Source organism: Pelecanus crispus, chromosome 20 (genome assembly GCF_030463565.1).
Source record: "Pelecanus crispus isolate bPelCri1 chromosome 20, bPelCri1.pri, whole genome shotgun sequence".
NCBI lineage: Eukaryota > Metazoa > Chordata > Aves > Pelecaniformes > Pelecanidae > Pelecanus > Pelecanus crispus.
In genome coordinates, this window is record NC_134662.1 from 2,148,175 (window position 1) to 2,171,754 (window position 23,580).

The 23,580-nt window shown below is 49.8% G+C and overlaps 1 protein-coding gene across 3 annotated transcripts; it reads left to right on the forward strand.

The window, feature by feature from the left end:
* Positions 1 to 374: 374 nt before the first annotated feature.
* Positions 375 to 23,184, forward strand: SCAMP4 (secretory carrier membrane protein 4). Of its 3 annotated transcripts, none has more exons than XM_075723606.1 (8): positions 375 to 397; positions 8,210 to 8,280; positions 8,721 to 8,776; positions 11,484 to 11,612; positions 14,722 to 14,878; positions 18,037 to 18,138; positions 19,106 to 19,223; positions 19,958 to 23,184. In XM_075723606.1, the coding sequence occupies exons 3-8, from the start codon at positions 8,770 to 8,772 to the stop codon at positions 20,132 to 20,134; spliced, it is 690 nt and encodes a 229-aa protein (XP_075579721.1). In that variant the 5' UTR covers positions 375 to 397; positions 8,210 to 8,280; positions 8,721 to 8,769; the 3' UTR covers positions 20,135 to 23,184. The 3 variants fall into 3 exon arrangements, with proteins under 3 accessions (XP_075579721.1, XP_075579720.1, XP_009487886.2); XM_075723605.1 differs by having other exon boundaries at positions 379 to 406; XM_009489611.2 differs by lacking the exons at positions 375 to 397; positions 8,210 to 8,280 and adding an exon at positions 8,412 to 8,424.
* Positions 23,185 to 23,580: the final 396 nt, after the last annotated feature.

A 23,580-nucleotide genomic window follows, 5' to 3' on the forward strand; every position in this document is an offset into this window, starting at 1 on the left:
CGGGCGCCACCGCTGAGGCTCCTCCAGCCGTCAGGGGCCCTCCGCGCCCCCCCGCCCCGGCCACGCACCCGTCAGGTGGACGGGCTGTGCCAAACCCGCTCCCTCGGGGCGGCAAAGCCTCCCCGCCGGGGACGGGGACCGGGACCCGGCCGAGGCCCCCGCGCCCCGGACTCTTCTGTCCCTCCCGGCCCCCGTAGCGGCCTCGGCCGCGCCAAGGCCCACGCGCCGCCAGGCGGCCGGCCCCACGTGACGAGCGGCGGGCGTGCCGCGGGGCACGCCGGGAAGTGTAGTCCCCGCCGCCGGGGCCGCCGCGGCCGCCGCCGTGGCCAGGACTCTCTTTCCCAGCGCGCCCCGCGGCGGGCCCGGGGGAGCGGCGTCCCGGCCGCTGCGCCGTGAGGTGGGCACGGTGAGCGCCGGGCCGGGGCCGCGGGGGGGACGGGACCAGGGCCGGGCCGGGCCGGGGGGCAGCGGGGCGGGGCCGGCGGGCGGAGGGGACAGCCTGGGCGGGGAGCTGGGGGTCGGGAGGCAGCGCCGGCCGGGCGGGAGCGCCGGCGGCCTCGGGGACTCGCGGGGCGGCGGGCCCGGCCCCGGCGGGGTCGGGCGGGCGCGGTGACAGGACTGCCTCGGCCCTGGGGGTGCAGCGGGGCCTGCCCGGGGGCTGGCGGTGGGGCAGCGGGGGTGCCCGGGGAGGGGGACGACAGAGAGGGGGCAGCGGGGACAGCCCCGGGGACAGCAGCGATGGGGGGGGTGGGGGCGGGGGGGGAGCCTGTGCTTGGGGCGGTGTTGGGGACAGGTTTGGGGACAGCAGCGATGGGGGTAATGGGGGCGGGGGGGGGGGAGCCTGTGCTTGGGGCGGTGTTGGGGACAGGTTTGGGGACAGCAGCGATGGGGGTAATGGGGGCGGGGGGGGGGAGCCTGTGCTTGGGCGGTGTTGGGGACAGCCCTGGGGACAACAGCGATGGGGGTGGGGGGGGCAGGGGGGGAGCCTGTGCTTGGGGCGGTGTGGGGGACAGGTTTGGGGACAGCAGCGATGGGGGTGGTGGGGGCAACGGAGGGGGTGTGGGGGAGCCTGTGCTTGGGGCAGTGTTGGGGACAGGTTTGGGGACAGCAGCGATGGAGGTAATGGGGGTGTGGGGGACCCTGTGCTTGGGGTGGTATTGGGGACAGCCCTGGGGACAACAGTGATGGGGGTAATGGGGACGGTGGGGGGGGTGTGGGGGAGCCTGTGCTTGGGACGGTGTTGGGGACAGGTTTGGGGACAGCAGCGATGGAGGTAATGGGGGTGGGGGGGAGCCTGTGCTTGGGGCAGTGTTGGGGACAGCCCTGGGGACAACAGCGATGGAGGTGGTGGGGGCAGGGGGGAGCCTGTGCTTGGGGCGGTATTGGGGACAGGCCTGGGGGGATGGCGCGTGTGTGGGGAGGAATCGGGGTCAGCCCTGGCAGGGGGAGGGATTGGGGTCAGCTCCGGTGGGAGCAGCTATCGGGGGCAGCGTGTGCAGGCGGTGCCGGAGGCAGCCTCAGCGGAGAGCGGCGAGGGGGTCCCGTGCCCCCCGTGGAGCTCAGTGCCAGGGGTATCGAGGCTGCTCCTGACCCACAAGGAGCACGAGCACCCCGGCTGTGCCCCCCATCCCCTCCCAGAGGGGTGCTTGGGGATTTTCCTCTCATGGCTGCTTTCTGCCGTGGCCGTGTGGGGCCAGCGGCCGGGACACTGCCCGGGCCGGCACTTGGGGGCTCCCGGGGGAGCGCAGGGCAGGCCGAGGGGCTGCGGCCGATGTGCTCGGGGCAGGGGGGGCGCAGGCCGGGGCACAGCTCCTGCTGCGGGAGGTCGGGTGTGTGATCCTCCAGGGACTGAGGAGCGAGGGTGAAGCTTTTTGACACGTGGTTTGGGTAACAGCTCTTTCATATGCTGCCCTTGATAGAGGCAGCACACGGACATTGTAATTTTATTTCCCCCTCTCTGCCTTAACTTTTCTGTGAGTGTTAACTAGCTCAAGAAACTCTTCTCTGACCCTGTGATAAAGAGAGCATTAGCTTAGAAATTAAGCAGGTAATTGATAGATTAATTTATCTGCTTTTCAGTGTTATTCTGGGCCAATTAATGTTGTTGCTACTGCCTGCAGCCCAGGTCTTCTCCATGAGGCCAGTCCAAATAGGTGACACGCGGTGAAAAAAGCTTGTGCCCTGAACACGCGTGTTCCTGTGCTTTTCTCCCTTGCTCTTGAGCCTTCTGCGACTCTGACCCTATGCAGCCAAGCTTTACTTCTGGAAGTGGTCATACTGAAGTTAATATTTCTCTGCTGTGGGTTCCGTAGTACCTAAACTAAGGCTTCTGCTCATCTGCTGAGGTAGTAGATATGGCTGTGTAAAGAGGCTGGGAGAGACCCAAGGGGAATTGCTTCTGATTGTGCTTTCTCACCAGCTCCAGGATGGGAGGTGAGGGGGAAAGTGGGCAGCAAAATGCCCGGTACAGCCAGGCATTCCCAAGAGGCTCCGGTAACTTGGAGCTGTCTGTCGGACTGACATGGGAGGAGGCTAACCCTTGCTAACTTTATTGTTCCCTGTGCATTTTCGCAGCGGCGGTGCTGCCATAAACAGTTTCCCCGTTCTCACTGGTCGTGCTGGGTGGCTTTTGGAATTACTTTTTTGGCTGGTTTTGTCGCCTCATCTAATTTAAAGCACGGCACTGCAAGCATTACGCTGGCGTCGCTGAAGGGACAGTGTCCCGCTCCGTGAGGGTTGGCAGCGTGTGGCGAGAGAGGAAACACAAATACAAACTGTATCAGCTACACAAAGTCGAGGTTCATAAAGCTGAGCCAAGCATTTTGGTGCCTTGCAGAGTGACCTCTGCTGCTTTGGGCTCTCTGGGAAATTTCTGATAAGAGACGGGCATCTGAATGAGGCTCAAACCCAGCCTTTTCTCTTAAAACCAGTGCAGAGTCACCACTTTCTTTTTAAATACAACTGGAGAGGCATACGAGCAAGGCATTCGCTTGTCTCGGGAACACTGGAGGCTGCAGTGATTCCCTGCCAAGCCTGATGGTTTCAGATCCGCATCTCCCAGATCCCTGCGGGCTGCCCTTGCTTTTAGGACATTTGTTCTTCCAAAATGTCTGGGGTCTGCTGGCTTGCAGCGTGAAGTGACTTCCAAAAGCCTGGTCTCTGGTGATAGCCCTCACCAGAGGGGTGAGCTTGAACCACTTTCAGGAGATGTGCGTGGTGCCCAGGTCTTCTCATTCTCCTTGTGCTCTAATCATTAAATCGTTATCTTACGAGGGAGCGTTGGCAAGTTCTGCCGTTGCTGTTATGTACAGATCCTGCCCCTCGATTTGCTTTCGGCAAAGTACTCTAGATTAAACCCTTGAGTACAGATCTGCATAGAAGCTCTTAGCCTCGCTACAGTCAACATATTGGAATGAAAATATAAAAGTAGTACAGAAAATATCCTAAAGCAAGACTTCAGAAGCTGGTGAATTTTGCTGGATGGAAAGCTTAGGATGCTGGGCTCTTTGGGTTTGGTTGGGACCTCTGCAGATGGCACGAGAGGAGCCGCTGTTCTCTGAATCTGGTCTTAGGGGACTTGCTCCAGGTTACCAGGTGGGTTTATGGCAAAGCAGGAATAAATTTAGCTTTCCCACCCCCCTGTCAGCACTCCTCTTTTGGCCTGTCCTTTATTTATTTCCCCTACTGCCTTTCTCTCTTTTTGGAGAAAAAAGTAGTGAGAAATAAGGGAAACTTTTAAAAATATTTACTGTAATATAGGCGGAATAAACAAGGGAACTGAATAGCAACGTACATGCAGTCATATAATGTGCCTCAAGCAGATTGCCACAGGTGTTCCTTCACAAAATTTTCCCTAATCTGAGACGGTGAAACGTGTTTCGCACTAAAGTCACATTCGAAGTGATCATGTTGTTCACCTAGAAAAACAGTGTTGCTTGCATACGTGTCTTGGTTTAAAAGGAAAATGCTGTCCCTTAAACTGACACAGGCCATTTTTGTCTTTGAAACACTGGTGAAGAAAAGCTCCGACTGTTTCCAGTGGGCTCTGTGAGTCATGTGCGTTGGACTGTAATCTTGGGAGTTATTCGTTGACCGCAGATGAGCACAGTGGAAAAAGGAAGTTCACTTCACACCATGGTTTCCTTAGCATGTGTGGTTTTTTCTTCCCTCCACAAAGAGTGGATTATATATGAAGAAATCTCTGCAGCGGAGTGCAGGATGTTGGGTTTTGTCTATTCCCAATTAAACTGAAAATGTGCTGGTGATTAGAGAGCTTATTTATGGGTGTTGTTACCTTGCACAAATTCACGCATGGTTGGATGGTGCCTGTTTATGTACCTGTTTATCTGTATTTGCTGCGAATCTATTTCCTTATGGATCTTGCAACTGGAGCTTGATTTGAGGTTGTTTAGGCTGCACAGTGAAATTTTCCCCCTAAAGGATTTTTAGCCACTGGCTGTCCGAGCTAAGCAATGTCATCACTTATTAGACACAAGATTTTTTTGCTGACTGTACGTCTGAGACCCTGCAATTAAGACTTTGCAGGAATCCTGCCCAAATTGAGCGGTGAGCTGGGGAGGTACGAAAACAGTGACTCCTGTGCAAGTGGATCTCAGAGCACTGAACAAAAATATTGGGTTGGGTCCTGGAGTCTGAGTTCATGAAAGGTTTGAGCTTGCTGCCATAGGTGTGTGTGTTGGGTTTGTGTGGCAAGGTTTTGGTAGCAGGGGGGCTGCAGGGGTGGCTTCTGGGAGAAGCTGCTAGAAGCTTCCCTATGTCTGATAGAGCCAGTGCCAGCCGGCTCCAAGACAGACCCGCCGCTGGCCAAGGCCAAGCCCATCAGCGATGGTGGCAGCACCTCTGGGATAACATAGTTAAGAAGGGGGGAAAAAAAAAACCAACAAAACCAAACACAGTGGGACACAAACTGCAGCTGGAGTGAGAGTCTGTGCGAGGCAGCCCCCCAGGTCAGTGCAGGAGGGCAGGAGGTGCTCCAGGCGCGGAGCAGGGATTCCCCTGCACCCCGGTGCAGCCCATGGCGAGGCAGCTGTGCCCTGCACCCATGGAGGCCCCCGGGGGAGCAGGGATCCCGGATGGGAGCAGGATGCCCGGAGGAGGCTGGGACCCTGCTGCTGGCAGGGCCTGAGGCCCCGTGGAGAGAGGAGCCCAGGCTGGAGCAGGTTTGCTGGCAGGGCTGGGCTGCATCCCCACAGCGTGGGCAGCGGGGCGAGGGAGGGGATGCTGCCCCTCTGCCCCGCTCTGGGCAGACCCCCCTGCAGCCCTGCGCCCAGCTCTGGGCCCTCAGCACAAGGACACGGAGCTGCTGGAGCGGGGCCAGGGGAGGCCACAGAAATGCCCCGAGGGCCGGAGCCCCTCTGCTGCGGGGCCAGGCTGGGGGGGCTGGGGGTGCTCAGCCTGGAGAGGAGGGGGCTGCGGGGAGGCCTGAGTGCGGCCTGGCAGCGCTGAGAGGGGCCGATAGGAAGGGTGGGGGCAAGCTTTTTAGCAAGGCCTGTTGTGACAGGACAGGAATAATGGATTTAAACTAAAGAATAGATTTAGACTAGGCATAAGGAAGGAATTTTTTACAGTGAGGGTGGTGAGGCACTGGAAGGGGTTGCCCAGAGAGGTGATGAAGGCTCCATCCCCAGAACCATCCCAGGCCAGGTTGGACGGGGCTGTGAGCACCCTGGGCTGGTTAAAGCTGTCCCTGGCACTGCAGGGGCTGGGCTGGGTGGGCTCTGAAGGGCCCTGCCCACCCAAAGCATTCTGTGATTCTGTGACTTGTGACCCCGCGGGGGACCCACCCTGCTCCCGAAGGGCTGCACCCACCCACGCTGGAGCAGTGCGTGAAGAGCTGCAGCCCGTGGGAATGTTGGAGCAGTTCCTGGAGGACTGTGCCGTGGGAGAGACCCCACGCTGGAGCAGGGGAGGAGTGTGAGGAGCCCTCCCCTGAGGAGGAAGGAGCGGCAGAGAGGACGTGTGATGGACTGCGACCCCCATTCCCCGTCCCCCTGCGCCACTCGGGGGGAGGAGGGAGAGAAAATCAGGAGTGAAGTTGAGCCTGGGAAGAAGGGAGGGGTTGGGGGAAGGTGTTTTAAGATTTGGGTTTATTTCTCATTACCCTACTCAGTTTTGATGGGCAATAAATTAAACTGATTTCCCCCAAGTCGAGCCTGTTTTGCCCATGACGGTAGCTGCTGAGTGATCTCCCTGTCCTTATCTCGACCCACGAGCTTTTCGTTACATTTTCTCTCCCCTGCCCAGTCGAGCAGCGCAGCGACAGAGCGGCTTTGGTGGGCAGGTGCCATCCAGCCAGGGTCACCCCACCGCAGTGTCCGTGGGGAAAGCTCCCGTTCCTTTCACCGGAAGCCAGGCTGGAGTCTTGGTGCGGCTGAACCAGTGGAAGGTCAACGCATTTCAGGAATGATTATTCAGTGTAAAACTTGGTCATATGCGCTTGTCCTTGCAGAAAGAAATGTTCTTAATGCCACTTTGCGGTTCCAAAACACATCTTTCTGTAGGGAAATTACAGTTGTTGTCCCAGGAACTTCTGTGAGATTACTCATAAAAGCAAAGGTTGATGAAGAGAGGAATATTCAGTAGTTTCTGTTGTAGCTTCTTTACGTGATAATGTCCTCTGTCTTCAAAGCATTAAACCGTGGCTGAGATTTATTAGGAAGTGGGCAGGTAAATGAGAACAGCTGGGTAGGATGAGAAGGGAGTGCATCACCGGAATGCTGCTTGCTTTGGTTTTTTATTTCTTTCTTTGAGTTAAAGCCACTCGACAGCACCACGGTTGTCTCCTTGAGAAGGGAGGGCACAGGAGAGCTGCTGTTTGGCCAGGATGCCTCCGTCAAGCCAGGAATGTCCCGCTCGGCCTTTCCTTCTGGTTCCTTTTCCAGCAGACAGGCTGACACCTCCCACCACTCTGCAGCTGTAACACAGTGGCACTAAGCACATGAACTAAATAATCCTCTTCTGAAGAAGGACCTTACATGTTTGCTCATCTTTCAGTGAAAGATTCTTTTCTCAGTGCCTTGGCATAACTGGTGTTCATGTGTCATTTGCTCTTCCCCCCAAATTTAGGGATCTGAGCTGGGAGCAGCTGCAAATGGGTGGGGTGAAGTTTTCATTGTATTCTTAACTGTCTTCATACTTTATTTTCTATTCACACATTTTAAAAAGGCAAAGCAAAATGCTTCCATTTCTAAATCATAAGTTATAAAACGCCTGTCAGACACTGGGTAATGTCTGTATTGTGGGAAAGCCCGGAGGCTTCAGCTGCGATGGGGCCCCTTGTGCGAGCCTTTCACCAGGGAGTCCCAGCCCTGAGCAGCTCAGACTGCCGTAGCTTTCCTGTCCACACTCTGTTGCTTTCTTTAGACTGGTACAAGCGAAATAATATGTTCTCCTCAGTGTAGACATAGTTAAGCTTGTATATAACTGCATCTCTACGTGTAGGAGGAATTAGCTGCCTGTACAGGTCCCGCTTCTTATCAGAGTGCTGTTGTCTCCACCAAGGACTGTGCGAGAGTAGCTCAATTAAAAAAGGAAAGGAAACGGAACCCCAACAGAATAAGCGTGCCGTTGTAAACTCTGCAACCTCCAGAGCATCCACAGGGCACGCAGGAGGACAGCACAGAGGTGCAGAAAAGGGAAACGAGCAGCTGTGAATCCCGAGGGCTTTGGATACAACACAGCTATTCCGACCTCGGCGCTGCGGTTGCTGTCGGTGCCGGCAGCAGCATGTGGTGTTTGTTGTGTTTTTGTAAGGGCAGTTTTTAGTCTAGGCTGCCTTCATTCTTGATAACTCTTATCAGACCCTGCAGTGCTGGTTTAGAGGGTTGTTTGGTGGTGTTCTGTGTTTCCATTCTGGGATTTGCAGGTAGGGGCACACGGTGTTTTTATCCTTAACAAAGAAGGGGTAGAATCAAAGCTCAGCACAGATCTCTCTGCGGCTTTCATCTGTGTGATCAGTTCTGCCAAAATCAGCAACACGGCTGATGCTGAGTAAACTTGGCAGGATTTGATTCTTCCAGTACTACGGTCATGTTCAATGGCAGTAACAGGAAGAATGAATCTGCGTTTTAAGAAGGGTTGTGCAGAATTATTAAAATAATGAGGGATGTTGGGGTTTGTGTACCAGCTGAATTTTTTTTTTTAACAGCAGTTTACTTCCCAGCTAACAGTGATTATCTGTTTGTTTCAGCATTTGGGAAGGTCCACAGAGAGCCAGAAGCCAATAAATCATCTCAACACCTAAATAAGGCATTAAGTCTGGTGAGCTCGTACAAATTTGTCTTCTGATGTGTGCGCTTTGCTGGGTCCCAACCAGAGCTGTCTGTCTCAGGTTGTTGCCTGGCTGCAGCTGGAAGCTACACGTGTTCTGGCAGTGGCTCTCTGAGCATCCTCAGCCTTTGCCAGGTACCGCTACGAGCACATTCGTTTGCTGCTGAATAATACCAGCCTTAAAAGTGGTTGACAGTGGGGTTGTGCTGAATGAGATGCTACCAGGTGGAGCTTCATGTATACAAGGAGAAATTGTGATCCTTTCCGTAAGGTTCCAGCGTGCCTACTTTGGGCAATTGGAGATGAGTAGTTTGTAGTGGGAACCTTGGGCTTGCAGTCTGTCAAACTGTACCAGAGATACTCCCAGTTCCAGGAGATTCTTTGGGTGCTGGGTGGTGACATGTGCTGACCTGATTTTCTGTCTCTGATAGATCTGTTGCTGTCTGTCTGAAACTTCACCGAGAAACACTACTCGTAGAAATGGCAGGTAAGAGCACCTCAAATATGGCAATGCAGGGAGAAGAATGGTTTCAGAGAATGTTTTTCAGTGTGCTGTGATGGCTGTAATGTGTCAGGTATGCGACATGCCTCCCTTCCTGGGATCGCTAAAGCTCTCCAGGTACTAAAGTACATGAGAATAATTCCTTCTTTACAGAGGCTAAACAGCTTTCCATAGCATCTGTAGCTCTACTATTGATATTAATACATCTTAATTTTAGTTGTAGTGAAATTAGTAAAAAAATTCCTCCCAACTTTTTTAAGATAAGAAAAAGTCCAGGACTTGCACACAGCTGCTGTTCATTGGGAATACAGTTTGGTTTTTGAAAGCACGGCTTGTGCTTGCTGATCTAATGCGTTGATCCTAGCCTTGATGGGAGTTCTGTAGCACTCCAAGCTATGCAGTCAGACATAAAAGGGGATGTTTTAATTTGATTTCTTTTGTCTGTTCTTGGAAGTGACCCAGAACAGTTGAAAACTGCAGGGTCTCTGGGTGGGAGAAAGTGGTCATCTGGCTGCTTGCAGCGGAGCAGCAACAGAGAAGAGGTGTAATCCCAATCTTTGTGTACCTGGCAAACAGTTGTGTAAGTACTTGGAGCATTTTGTAAGCTTGAAGAATAACGAACTGCAGTGGCTGGTGCCCAGCAGGCCAGTTGGTTTTGGCCCCACTATTTGGGGAATTCTGCACTAGAGGCTGGCAGCAGCTCTATTGCCCATGACAGATCTATACTGTAGGAGAGAAAAACTGGAAAAGAGCAGAATCAAAGTAACTATCTGCAGCTTCAGCTGTTGAAGAGGGACAGAACAAAATTTTCCTTATCCCTCAAAAAAAAAAAGATTGTTAGAGAATCTGCTTTTACTGTGGTTGGTTAATCTTCATCTTACTGACTTCCCTAGAGAGCTGTCTCTTTAGCTTTAAAAGCTGTGCCCCCTTCCTTTCCTCTGATCCCGCACTGTTACGTCCCTTTGTAGGCTGCTGAGACAGACTGTCCAGGAGAAAGCCCATTAGGTGTTTACAGCAAACAAATAATTAGTGCTAAGAAGTCCAAATTCCTATGGACTTTGAAAGCAGCCACGGGACATCAGCACTCCATGTGATGGGGTCAGCAGTAGGTGTTAACCAGTAACTAATACCAGCTTTAGGGGGCATCTGAATGAATGTAATAAAATGCATTTAGAGGAGATGGGTGAGGAGGGGCAGAAGACTTAATGTTTGTTTTTATAAGGAAAAGTCTACTGAAAAGTCAAGTTGGGCTGGTGACTTCAGACATTATTCCATATTTAATTCTGATGTACTCACAGTGGGCGTTATCCTTGCCATATTTTCTGCGTGAAAATATGCCTTTTCTTTGCATGAAGTAAAGCCTTTTCTTTCCTAAAGCATGGCTTACAGCTTTAGACTCTTCCCTGCCAACCTTCAAGTGAAGCTAAGAAGCTGCTCCTGTGAAATGTCTTCTCACACAGAGATAATGGCAAGAGAAGGGGAACTCTTGTGCTGACAGTTCCTGTTCAGACATTTCCTCTCGTCTTCTGTGCCATTTGGAGGTTTTCCCAGGACATTCTTCATCTCTTCCTCTGGTTGTTTTTAATTCTGTTTACTGGGGCTGAAGTGGACTAGAGACAATTAGTCACAATGCCCTGGAATCAAACTTTAATCAGTGCTGGGAGGCAAAAGCAAACATTCCCAGACATGTAGAAATGCACATCCAGGCACACACATATATACATAGACAAATTTGTGCATCTGTCTAGAAGCTGAGAGTGGCTTAAATACGGAGGATTTAGGCATTTAATTATTTGATTTTAAAACATAATTTTTTCCCAAGGTAAGGTTTTCTTCACCATATCGCATTTGTCAGCATTTGCTGATTTATTGTATCTGAATGCAAAAATGCAAAGCTTTTTTTTTTTTTTTTTTCCCTCTGGGGGTTAACCTTACAGGAAAAACTTGACTTTTAAAGAAAAAAGGGTACGTTCATGAGTCTTGTCACAACAAAATCATCCCTGACATCTGACTTGACTTCCCTGAACTGGATGATATCTGAGTACTAAATTCTAGTTTGAGAGGTGCTTTCCAAAGGCACCCTTCCTTACTGTCACAGGGACGTATCTACTACAGGTCCTAAGGCCTGATCCATGCGCCAGCAAGCCCACCTACTCCGAGCTTGTGTCTGAAGGTAAATCTGCTTGTCTGGACAATCACCAGCCTTTCCTCTTCGCTTTGGTTTTCTGAGGGGTTGTAACTAAAAACCTCTGTGCAGCCTGTTTCCCCCAGATGTTGCTGGCCTCTCCCCTCTTCCTGGGGAACCTCATCCTGGAGCTTATTTTAAGGTTTTTTTTTGTCTTGCAGCGCCTTTCATGCAACTTTACACTGATATGTAAAGGTATCAAAGCCACGTGTTGCTTATTAGCTTGTTCCTATTCCTCGCTCTGAGCCTTGCATGTGCTAGTTTAAATTTCATGTCCACTGCTGAGGAAGGGGAACAACATGTTTGGTGTCCAGGGTGAGGATGAACGCGCTGCAGTGAGTAACGTGAATGGCCAGAGCTGGCGATGGTTTCCTCTTTTGATTCCTGTGAGTCCCCTCGACCTAGGGGTCCACAGGTGTGTATTGGGAAGGTGTGGAGGATATTACGCTTGCTCAGCCATATGAGAATGTTTCTGCATTCAGCTAATATCTGTGTTCTGCGTTGTAGAAAAGGTGAATAACTTCCCACCGCTCCCCAAGTTTATCCCTCTGAAACCATGTTTCTACCAGAATTTTGCTGATGAAATTCCCATCGATTATCAGGCTCTGGTGAAGAGAATCTACCACGTATGGATCTGTAAGTTGAATAAGAAACCTGTGCTGGGAAAACATATGTGTGTACTGAAACAGCATAGATCTCAATGACTTACATGCTTTAAAGTTTTGATGCAATTAGTTGATGAAAAGCAATGATTCATCTTAGAATACTGTAATAATAGCTGTATGCCCAAATTTTAAGCTGCTGTGCCTTAAATCTTTGCTGCAGAGCTGCTGTTGAAGAAAGGAGAGAGTATCAGTGCTAGAAAAGTCTACTAGTAAATTTGAGGAGGAAAAAAGTAGGCCACATTTGATACCTTTATTGATGTCAAGTGATGTTTTGCTCCCCAAAATAGCCCTCTTAAAGTAATTCCCAATTCACCTAAACTAAGATGAATAGGAGAATTTTAGGCAAGAAAATAAATGTGGCTCGTTTGCTTGCTACCTGTCTCCCCACCTCGCTATAGGAAGGCTAAAATTCCCCCTTGTTTGTGCCATCCACAGATTTCCCTTCCCAATCAAAGCAGTGTCTTCTAGCCATACACTGTCTCTTCCTTAGCTATCCGTAGCCCGCAGAACATTCCCCGTCCTGCTGGAGAAGGGTGCCGATCCTCTTGGTCACAGCTGGTGATTTGCTGATATTCTGTATGAACAGACCTCCTGGCTCTGGGCTTGTGTTTTCTGGCTTAGCCATTCAAAAGCCAGTAATGAAAATTGACCATTTTTCTCCGAGGAATGAAATCGGATGAAAAATGGTGTGGCAGGCCTAGAGAACCACAGGGAATGCTTTGGAAGATTAAAAATCTTTTCGCCTTGCTTATCTTTTTTTCCCCAAATGCTTGTCATCCTATTTACCCTTCTCACTGAAGAAAAGCTTGTTTTCTGCCAGATATGCATTTGGTGGCATGGCTTTTATTCCAGATGCATAGGATGTGTGTATGAGAGAGATTTGTGTGCATAAATAATAGCATAATCTATCACTCCATTGTTCTTTCGTTATTTAGAGATGCTGAAATGAGCTCTGTAATTTTCTTGCCTGAAGAAACTGCTTGTCCCTTCAGACTAACCGGTTAAATGTTGCGTGCTGTAAAGCTGCCTTTGTCTGCGACTCTTCCTAAACAAAGCGCCCCTCATTCAAGTTCACGCAGGCTGGAAGGGCGCCAGCCATTCGGGCAACTAGTCTAGGCACGGCTGAGGAGACCTGGCATTTTCACCAGGAGTTTCACATTTCCATCGGCAGCACGCTTTCTTTTGGGGTCTCCCTGACTTTTGGGGATGGGATGGAGAGAGACACACGTAGGGTGGTAAACAAGAAAAAGGCCGGTGTTAAAAATAGAAACACAAAAGTCATCGCTAGAAGGTCGAATGCTCATTACTTTAATTGGATGTGAACATTTTATTAAGGTGGAGGGTGATTTGGGGAAACCTGTACCAGAGCTCCCACTACTGGAGAACAAACTCCTACCTGACGTGCAGGGAGAACCAGAAGTTCCTTAAAACTTTATAGGTGCTCTTGGCTTGGTGGGATTTTTTTAATTAAGTAACTTTTGGAGAATAAATGACTTCTGAAAATAAAAATCTAAAGAAGTACAGCTAATTACTGTATAAATGAAATTTAAGTAATTAAAATTCTTTCTTCCTCCCAACATTAAGATACACCCAAACCATTGCGTATAAAGTCTTGTTAGCTACTCAGAAGAAATTTTCTTCGTAGTAAAACAGTGTTTTATTTTAGCTCTCATGTAATTTGTATGTCAGAAGCAGCAGCTGGGTTCGGATGCTTTCCACGCTAGATTCTCCCGACTGTGTTGTCAATATTATTTTACAACCACAAAACTTTGTAGCTGTTCAGCAGCCCCTGGGCTGCCTGGAGGCAGGCGGGTCTGTGCCAAGAGGAGGAGAGAGAAGAGTCAGAAGGAGAGGCCAGACTGGCGTTGGGCATCAGAGGACCGAGCCGGTGACGCGCAGGCGTGCTGCAGAGCCACCGCCTGTAGTGAAGCACGGAATGGGCAGGGTGTGTGCACTTACACGGGTGAAGAAAAATTCAGGGATTTCATTTTGACTGAATAAGCGAGGCCAGGGTCCAGAGTGTTACTGTGAGCCCATCACCAGGCGGTACTGAAGGGTCTGTTGTGTTTGGACCCTCCACCTTCTCATTTCTCTTCATCTGTGCTAATTGATACAGGTTACCACAAAGTTTTTTAAGAGTTGCCACCTGTTTTCCAAAATAGGAGCTTGTAATTGCGCTAAGCCTCTTCCACACTGGCAGAGCCTGAGGGGACGCGAGGACAGCTGCAGGGAGTCCCTGGAGCATTGAGGGGAGCGCGTGGAGGGAAGCGGGGAGCCCCTGGCATGGGGGCTGAGCTCAGCCTGCGAAAGCTAGGAAGCGTGCGGCCCCCTTTGTGGTGATGCTGAGCTTCAGGGAAGGCGGGGAGCAGCGTCACTTCGTGCACATCTACTTAGCGCAGCTGTGGTGCGCTCTGGGGGCCCTTGTCAACTGTTCCTTTTTATCCAAGTGGCAGGAACAGGGATGTGAAAAGGCTTTTAAGCCACCCCTGCGGCCCTGTGTTTTCAGCCTCATTGGAGTTTGCTTATCCCCTCGCTCAAGGCAGCACTTACAAGCCCTGAAGCTAACTTCCAGGCTTCCTCAGAGGCCCAGGGAAGCAGAGCGAGCGAGCCCGCAAGGCGCTGTGCTGGCTCTGTAATAGCTCCCGCAGCAGCCTCAGCAAGCGTGGAGACCAGAGTCGTACTGAGGCTGGGTGCAGGGCAGTGGTTTACACCCCTCTCCTCTCACAAAGGGGTTTTGCTACAAATGGGAACTGAACCTTGCTCGTAAATCATAATAATACTGGCCTGAGTCTCGCATTGGCCGCACCGGTTGCTACCCAGCTCTCCATCCTTTGGCAGGTCCCAAAAGCGTTTCCTCGTCCCTCTGCTGCAGCGCTGCCTCTGGAGATGGACGTGGCTGTGCGGCCGGCTCCGGGGGTCATGCAGGAACCTGCGACTCGCTTGGAGCGGCTGCATTACTGGGCTGGAGTTTCCCACTGCAGCGTGGACCCTTCCTATTATGATAGCGGGTGTTTGTTTCCTTTTTGCGTGAAGACGTGAAACTGCACAATCTTACGTTCTTTCCTCTGCCCTCTTTACAGTTTACTGCATCACGCTAGTAGTGAATGTAATTGCGTGCCTGGCGTGGTGGATTGGAGGCGGCTATGGGGTCAATTTTGGTTTGGCCATCCTCTGGCTTATCCTCTTCAGTCCCTGCGGCTACATCTGCTGGTTCCGACCTGCGTACAAAGCCTTTCGGTAAGTAGAAGCCCATGGGGCGGTTTCGTTTTGGTTTCCCTTGGGAGAGATGTGTGTTACTGGGGAATGCTCCTATGGAGATCTATCTGTCTGGGATAAAGGTTAAGGACTTGATGTCTGAATGTCTTGTTCACTTCCGAAATGAAGAAGAATGTGGCTACTTTTAAATACTAGATGTAGGACGGAGGGTCACCTGCCTAGGATTGGAGGTGAGCAGCAGTGAGTAGTTTGCCACTTCCATGAGGATGAAATTCATATTTTGCTTAAATATCTCAAGCTCAGCAGCACCCTCATATCAGTGTAGCATTAAGATAGATACCAGTTTGGTAAAGCTTCATTGAGGCTTATTTTGATGGAAGACCATTAAGTTATTAGTTTTTGAGAACTCTTTGGTTTTTTTGTCTCTAGATACTTGAGAGCTTGGCTGCTTTGCTTTTTAGATAAAAGCCATTGCCTGGAGCGAGTCCTTCTGAAACTCCACAAATATTTAAAGCCATCCTACATTTTCACTTTAATTAATAATCATTTGCATTTCCTCCTGCTTGCTGTGGATCACGAGGCGTTATTCAGACATTAATGCATAATGCTTGCCGGAGCTGTGAAGGTCCCAAGCATTTTCCAGCTTGATGCAGGGAGAGGAGGCGCAGAGGAGGGGAGGGACCTGTCCCGTGCCACGCTGCGGGTCACCAGCAGACCCCACACACCAGTCAGGGATTTGGACTCTGAAGGTGAAGCTCGTTCTGGTTCCCCATTACCAGAATACTCTGGATTTTGATGACTCACCAGATTCTGTGATGAGCTGGTTTAGATAACAGCAAAAGCAGCTGATAGAAATGGGAGTTGGCAGGTGGGGTCCTATCTGTTTAGCACATGCTAAATTAGTTGTTTAAATGCTCTTCCGAATTTATGTTTTGTGTACTAACAACACTGGGCAGTTAATGCACCGGTGGTGCTTAAAACATCAGTGACTACTTCGTGGAGTACGGGAGAGGATTAGTTCTGATGGAAACGGAAGGCCACTGGCTTGGATTCATCTGAAAATTTTAAAAGACATGAAAATACTAGCTCTGAACTCTTGCCCTCTGGGGCTGGGGTTTTGTCTCCATCCCTAGTTTAGAAGCCCAAGGGCCTCCGAGTGCCGGCTAGAGCTCTGTTCAAAGAGCAGTTTCCATTCCGAAGTCTGGGAAAAATTACTCCTCCCCGTTGACCTCCTCTGGGCTTCACAAGGACCGTTTCTAATTATTTCTTTAATGTTGTTTGTATGTGTTTATGCAACTGAATACTGAAAGGTCCCTGAGGTTACTCTGTGTAAGGACTTCTATGGTTAAAAAAAGAATAAGCCCTAGGGACAGACTGGCAAGCCCCGATATTGTTGACTTTGACATGGGTTGTAGAAGGGGCTTGAAAAACGCTGCAATGGGGCAGCACTGTTTCTTGTGGGATAGCAGCTAGTCATGACTCAAGAAAGCGAGGTCAGACCCGCTTACTATGATTGTTCTGGGAAGAGGCAACCTTTCAATATTGGCATCATGTACTGCGAAGATGCTTTCGTAAAACCTTCGTCATACATCTGCATCCAAAATTAAATTAGCTGCAGAGCTTTGGCGCTAGGGCAAAGCTGTTGCAAATCTACACCAGAAAGCTGGATCAGAAATCACCTTTTCTGTGTATCCTCACTAATTCCCACAGATCCTTTCAAATAAAGACTCCTCCAGCCCTTTCAGGTCGTGGTTGCAAGAGGCTGTTTGAAGGCTCAGCTTCGAGCCTGATCCTTGTTAATTGGATTATGATAGGCAGTGCTGTGAACAGTCCCTGTTTAAAGTATTTCTTTCACATTGCTGTACTCTGAGGTGATATTTGAAGGGTGGGATTGTGAGGATACTCAGGGATGGCAAATTTCTTTCACAGCATCTCTGTGGCCATCTTCCGAAAGGTGAAAGACAACCGCACCAACACACGTGGCTGAGAGCAGCAGGGGTCTGGCTGGAGGCTTTTCCACTTGTCTCAGACAAGCCAGGGTCCCCACCGTTGACCTCGCCAGAGCCTGGGGTCCTGCCTCCCTCATCTCCTCTGTAGGCATTAGAGGCTAGAATTATAGTACTAATAAACATTAAATACTTTCAGAGTTTGAGCAGGAGCTGGGGATGACTGGAGCTCTTTTGTAAACTCTCCCTTGCACCAAGATGCCTCATAAGCAACTGAAGTGTTTTTTGTAAATCTGTTCTGTAAATCATGGGCCCTTTGAGTTTCTGAGAGAATGGGAATCATTTGTATCATTAAAAATGATAGTTTGGGGAGTTTTAGATGTGCCTGGGCTTACAGTGAGAGACTGGCTCATCGACTTAGCTGGTTTAATGGGATGAAGATGTTCTGCTGCAGTTCTGCGGCAGAGCCAAAGCTTGGGCAGGACAGTGCTGTGCCCCAGAGCACCCATGGCGGAGATGACTGTCTGGTCAGCCTTCTTGTTTGGGATCGTATTCATGCTGCCTGGTATACCTGCATAAATTAAAGGACCTCATATATTCAGGACCCTCTCAACCTATACATCCTGGAGATGTAGAGCCCGCAAAGATGCGAAAGCATGCTTCTGCATTTCCCCAGACAGGGTACCACCCACTTCTCTTGTGGCTGTTTTTCCTCTTATTATGTCCCAGCACTGGATTATTAACTGCGGGCGTGTAAACGTGATGACGAGCAGCCACTGAGACATTCCCAGCTGGAATTCTCATGCTCAGTGATCACTTCTAGCGTATGGGCAAACTCTGCCTGCCAGTGTTCAGGCCCCCTTGTGCCTCCTTGCCAGTGGCTGAGCTGCACAGGTGTCAGGCTGTGCTGTCTTCAGATGTTTGGTCAGAGAAATGATTCAGGCACGCTCTGTTCTGCCGGAGACTGCCTATCCTCATGTGTCATCATATATGCAATTACTTTGGTAGAGCAATTGCAGGAGCCAGGCTTATTGGACGAGATTAGGTGCTGATGATTCATGGATCTGCATGCTTTCGGTGCCAGGGGAAGAGGAGCAGCCTTCAGAGTACGTAGGTGTAGAGGGATCTCTTCTGAGACACCACATTTGGGGGTTTGTGCGTGATGGGGTCAAACATCAGTGTGAAGCAACGCGAGGTGCCGGTCTCCCCCTAACTTCCTCTCTTCCTTCACAGGTCGGACAGCTCGTTTAATTTTATGGCCTTTTTCTTCGTCTTTGGCGCGCAGTTTATTCTCACTATCCTGCAGGCGATTGGTTTCTCCGGATGGGGAGCTTGGTAAGCAGGATGCTCCTACAGTCTTACAGCTGAGCACCCGGCTCCCATGCCTGAGAGTTTCATGGGCTGTTTCTATGAACTTTTGAGAAACTGGTGGGAGTCTGTACAGGGTGGAGTGGAAGAAGCTTTCTGTTTTCCTCTGTGGCATAATTATATCTGCTCTTGGAGTAGTACACAGTTCTGTTTTCATTGCTGTATTGGCAGAAGTCAGATGTCTTCACTTGCTTGTTCTTTTTAGCACCGTCCTACAATATCCATTTCTTTTTTACCATTTAACCAGCCAGTTTTAAGATTAATCTGATCCTGTCTTAGCATTGCCCTCAAATTATTCACAGCACATGGTGAGCAGTGCCTGATGACTCACTGTTGGCCTATAGAGCAAGTATTGTGAGAGTTGTCCTAAAATAAATGGGAGCATTTTACTGTCTGTCCCTGGTTATGTTCTAATTGCTTGGCATTTTAACTTTCTGTCTCTAGAGACTAGAGAGCAATTCCTGCTGAAACTACAAATAATAGAAAGTCCTAGCACTCCGTATAGCATTTTGTTTTCTTAACTGCTGATGCTCTCCGGTTGCCCTGCCTGGTTGTTGCCATCAAAGGCACAGAGATGCGGTGTAAATCATAGGACCCTCATGTTCCCCGTCCCCAGGTCTGATCTCTAGATGCCCAACCTCTGCACAACCAAAAGCACCTTGGGAATAAATTTTCTCTTCCCAAAGTCTGTGCAGCTGGCTGTCCCCTAAAGGTCTGAGACTGGATTAGCGAGGCATGCTGGCAAGCGAGATTTGAGGTCTTGGGGAAATACCTGCCTGAGCTGCGTTTAATTCTGTCCATTGTTCTTTTCATTTTCAAGAGCTTTAAAGCTTCCTTGTAATTTTTGGGTGTGAGTAAACAGTTTTTCTGATAATAAGGACACTTAAAAAAGAGAGCTGTAACGATAACGTTTCTTTCTTTCTGTTTCTTCCAGCGGATGGTTGGCAGCCGTTACTTTCTTTAGCACCAATGTTGCAGCTGCTGTGTTCATGCTGTTTCCTGCCATTATGTTTACAATATCAGCAGTCGCGATGCTCATCTGCATTTTAAGGGTAGGTGCTTCAGATGTCTCTCTGACTTGGAGTATCCGCACTTCATATCGCAATAATGTGAACAGGCAGCTTAGCAGCCACTGTAAGGCATCACTGCTTTTAGAGGTTTTATAGTGTAGTCAGCTGGGGTGTCTCAGAATATCTAGAGGACAAATCCAGATAACAGAAGACAGCTGGGGCTGGATGTTGTCACCATTTCATATGGTGATGTTCCTTTATGTCACCTGAAGCAAGCTTCATTGCTCATTGGGTTGGTCATTGATGGTAAAGGTGAAGCATCTTGAGGTGGCCTGCAGTGGGGACTGGGTGGCAGGATGGGAAGCGCTCCTCGGTTCTCTGCAGAAAGGAGGATTTGGAGGTAGGACTGTCTGGAAAGCTTCAGTAGACTGACGGCAGAGGAGGAGAGAAGACAGAAGCCCTGCTGAAGCAGCAGTGACAGTTTTACAGAGGTTTCAGCCCGCTGGCCTGGGTTGGCTGCCTTGCTGTGGGATCCCCAACCTGAATCCCAGACATGTGGCTGAAATGGGTTCGAGTGTTGGGTTGATTATTATGTATTTGTACCTCCATTCACTGTATTATTACATTTTTAGTGCTTTTGTCCCTTAGAAATATAGCTTCTTACAGAGAGAGAAACAAATACACAATACGGTACCAAAGTGACTAATAGCTCTTCTGAGGAAGAGGTGTGGATACCCGCTGCTGACTTTCTTCTTGTTCTCTCTTTCATCCATTAGGTACATAAAATCTACCGAGGGGCTGGTGGAAGCTTTCAGAAAGCTCAGGACGAGTGGAACAGCGGCACATGGAGGAACCCCCCCAGCAGGGAGGCCCAGTACAGCAATTTTTCTGGGAACAGCCTGCCAGAGTATCCCACAGTGCCCAACTATCCCCCGGGAAACCAATGGCCTTAAGCAGCAATAGCTGCAAACTGCCTGGATTCTCTTCTTTTTGGTCTTTTTATTATTGTTATTTGAAAAGATCATTTGCATTCCCCCCAAGCACCCCAGTCATCTTGGGGACTTTTTTGGTTTTTGTCTCCTCATCACTGCAGAAGATAATGTGCTATCAGCCCTTGCCACCTCCAGAGCTCTGCACGGCCTTATCGGAAAGTTTTTTGTTTGCGTTGTTACCAGTTACCAGTATTTGCCTCGTTGCAGACTGAGGAACCCACCGTTCACTGCCCTTGCTTGAGGGAATCCTCTCACGACCATATGTGAAAAAGGCTGACTTCCGTACAACGGCAAACTCCACCGCGATTGCTCCTTCTCCTGCCTCGCTGCTTAGTTTTCACCACATGCACAGCACACCGCCAAGTCACCTGTAATTCTAACAAACGCAATCAGAGCAGTAGTAGCAACTGGTGTTTACTGTCCTGGAAGAATAATCTGAAATTTTTCACTCTAAGGGAAATGCAGCGCCTAAATTATTTGCTACTAGTGATATTGAAGGTATTTGTAAAACCTACAGCCTCATTTCTTGCGCGCTCTGGTGAAGAATCCTTTAGATAACGGTACTTGCTGTGGGTGAGTGTTGTTCAGATGTGAAGTCCACAAGAGTCCTCTTTTGTCTGGCTGGGACTATTCTTATGCTAGAAGTCTTGCTTTCCCTGCTGCCAAAAGCTTTTGCTGAATCTGTGTGCTTCAAAGGTGCAGATTCATCTCATTTGGTTAATGATGGCTCGCTAAAAGCCTGATTCAAAGCCCACTGGAAACTATTTGAAAAGCTTGCTGACACTGGGCTTTGGACCTGGCTACCCGGGTGATGTTCACCCTGTTACAGGTAGGCAGCACAAGATCTCTACGCCATCTCACTTCCACTGACGTGGCATCCAGGTTTTGTGCTGACCCAAGAAATGCCCTACTAGACACGCCGTGCCCTCTTGGGACACCCTTTTTTCTTGGGCTCCCAGCCAGAAGCCAGATGCAAGGTAACTACTGATCTCGGTGCTGGGGCCCCAGTGTGGCTTGGGAGTAATTGTATTACAATGAAGAGTTTTAATTCTGCCTTCTACCGATGTAGTTGAAACTCAAACATTATGCAGTGGGGTCTGGTAGACCAAGGAGAGCTTCTTAGTCCTCGTAACTGATGTTAGCTGCGCAGACCTGGTCTGCGTCTGTGGAGCCAGCAGCACTTTCCTTCCATGTATGAGCAGGGAGAGATTTTTGCCTTTCTCCAAGAATCGGCTAAAGAGAGGATAAGGCTGTTGGGAGGGGTTGTTTTCCCTGAGAGCTAGCATCCGTCTCGTCCTTCATCTCCATTCTGTGCATGCACATCAGGACTCCTGTAGCCTAAGCCGTGCAATTCCCCTGTGTCCTCGGTGATCCAAGCAGCAGAGGCTGCAGTTTTTTCTTCTCCCTCAACAGCCTGCTGTGAATTTTTTCAAACCTGTCAAAACTGGGAGGTCAGTTCCCAATATTTTTATAGGGAGTGAGTGTTCAAAGTCTTCGGCCCTGAAAGTTTTGGCCGATGATCCTGTGAAGGACGGAGTGCTCCACTGCAGAGACTTGGGAGGTGTTGGGGACCCCGAGGATCAGCCCCAGAGCCTGCCCGGCTTGGCCGGCTGGCAGATGGGATGCCAGAGATGTTACGGTGTGAGTGGAGTCACCCCAAATTCACACTGAGTAACTGGGAAACAAAATTGGCTCCTGGAAAGGGACAGGGAGGTGGTCCTAGCTAGGTGGAATTGATTTGCAAGTGATCTTTTGAAAACTGTCTCTACATGTGCCTTATCTAATAAAATACTAGTTCACGAAGGAGAACTCTTCCTTCCACATTACCCCTGCAGAACTTCCCATTTGCTCTATTAACTTTTCCTGTGTCAAACTCTAAATACAAAGTGAAGTACAGCTTGGAGTCTGCATGACACCTTTGTTACTAGGGCCAAAGCGAAAGCCAACACAAATCGGAAGGCAGAGCCTCCCTGAATTTCCATTTACAAGCAACACTGACGCCCCACTGCAGAACCAGCCTTTTGCTGGGTCTGGGATATTTAACGTGCTCTGAACACGAGGGTTTTTTTTTTTTTTTCGTGCGAGTGTGCAATGTGCTTATAAGTATGAACGCTTGAAGCCTTCGTAACAGAACACAACCTGATCGCGTTGTCAAGCTTTTAGGTGCCTTTGTCTTGTGTCAAGTGTAATTTTAAGTGTTCTTTGTCGCTTGCATCAGAGAGTGATAAAAGAACTGCCTGTCGATTAACTCCCTGGAAATACGATTGCACTACGGGGGAGTGAGGGATGGTTAATGGGGCCGAATGCGAGGTTTGCCGCACTCGGAAGCCAGAACACGGTGCACCTGTGTACCACGCTCCCTCCAGCCCTGCCTCTCGCCATCCTCAGCCTCTTGCCAACGTTTTTCAAAAGCAATTGGTGCCTGTCCTTTTTTAGTGCGTCAGGTTGGAGATCTCAAAGGAACCAAGAGGAGAAGCACTGCCGGGGACTCCGCATCCTGCTTCTCTTTTTTTTCTTTTTTTTTTTTTCTTTTCCTGGGGACTGTTTTGAAGCAGTCAAAATGCTTGATGCAAGGAGAAGGGGGTACTTAGGAGCCCGGCCACCAAAACGGTCGGAGCCAGACACCGAAATCGTGATCCATTAGCATACACTGCCTGAGATCTCTACAGAGCTTAAACGAACCTCTCTGGATGGGATCTGCCATCTCTCATCCCCCCTCCATCCTCCTTGATGCCAGAAACCGTAATTCCAGAAAGTTGACTCAACACGCTGCCTGAACTACCATGACTTATTTTTTTGGACTCCTCTGTATGTTTTTAAATGTTTACATTAGATTTCTAAGACTTCTTAACACCATTAACCTGGACCTGGCTCCTGGGTTTGTTTGGCATCACGTGGCGTGTATGTGTGCGATGTTTCATGTCACTTGTGGAGTTCTGGTTTTTGTTTGTGTTTTTCTCCTGATCACAAGACAATAAATGCTCATCCTGTGCTTGATGAGAAGAACTGGCCATGTTAGAGAAGTGTGTCTGTTCCTAGGTAACCGGAGTTATCTGGCAGAGGGAAATGGCGAAATCTCTTATTTTCCTCCAAAGTCTCCCACCACATGTTGTTTTTTCCTTAAAAGAACAGCATGTTTACGGACGAAGCTCATCCCCTGTGCTGGGGACTGGCGCGACAGTGGCACGCTGTGGTTTGTACTCTTACAGATGCCTGCTAAGCGTTTACCAAAGGTGCTGCCATTATTCTCATTTTCTAAGGAAGGGAACGGAGAGCAGAGGTGTGGGTGGTGGTGAGAAAGTCGTATCATCCGAGCGCTGGGGTCAAGGTCTTTTTCCTGGCCTCTCCTTAGCAGTGCAGAGACTCGCACCAGCCCCTTGCAGTACTGGCTTCTGCCTTCTCCAGTT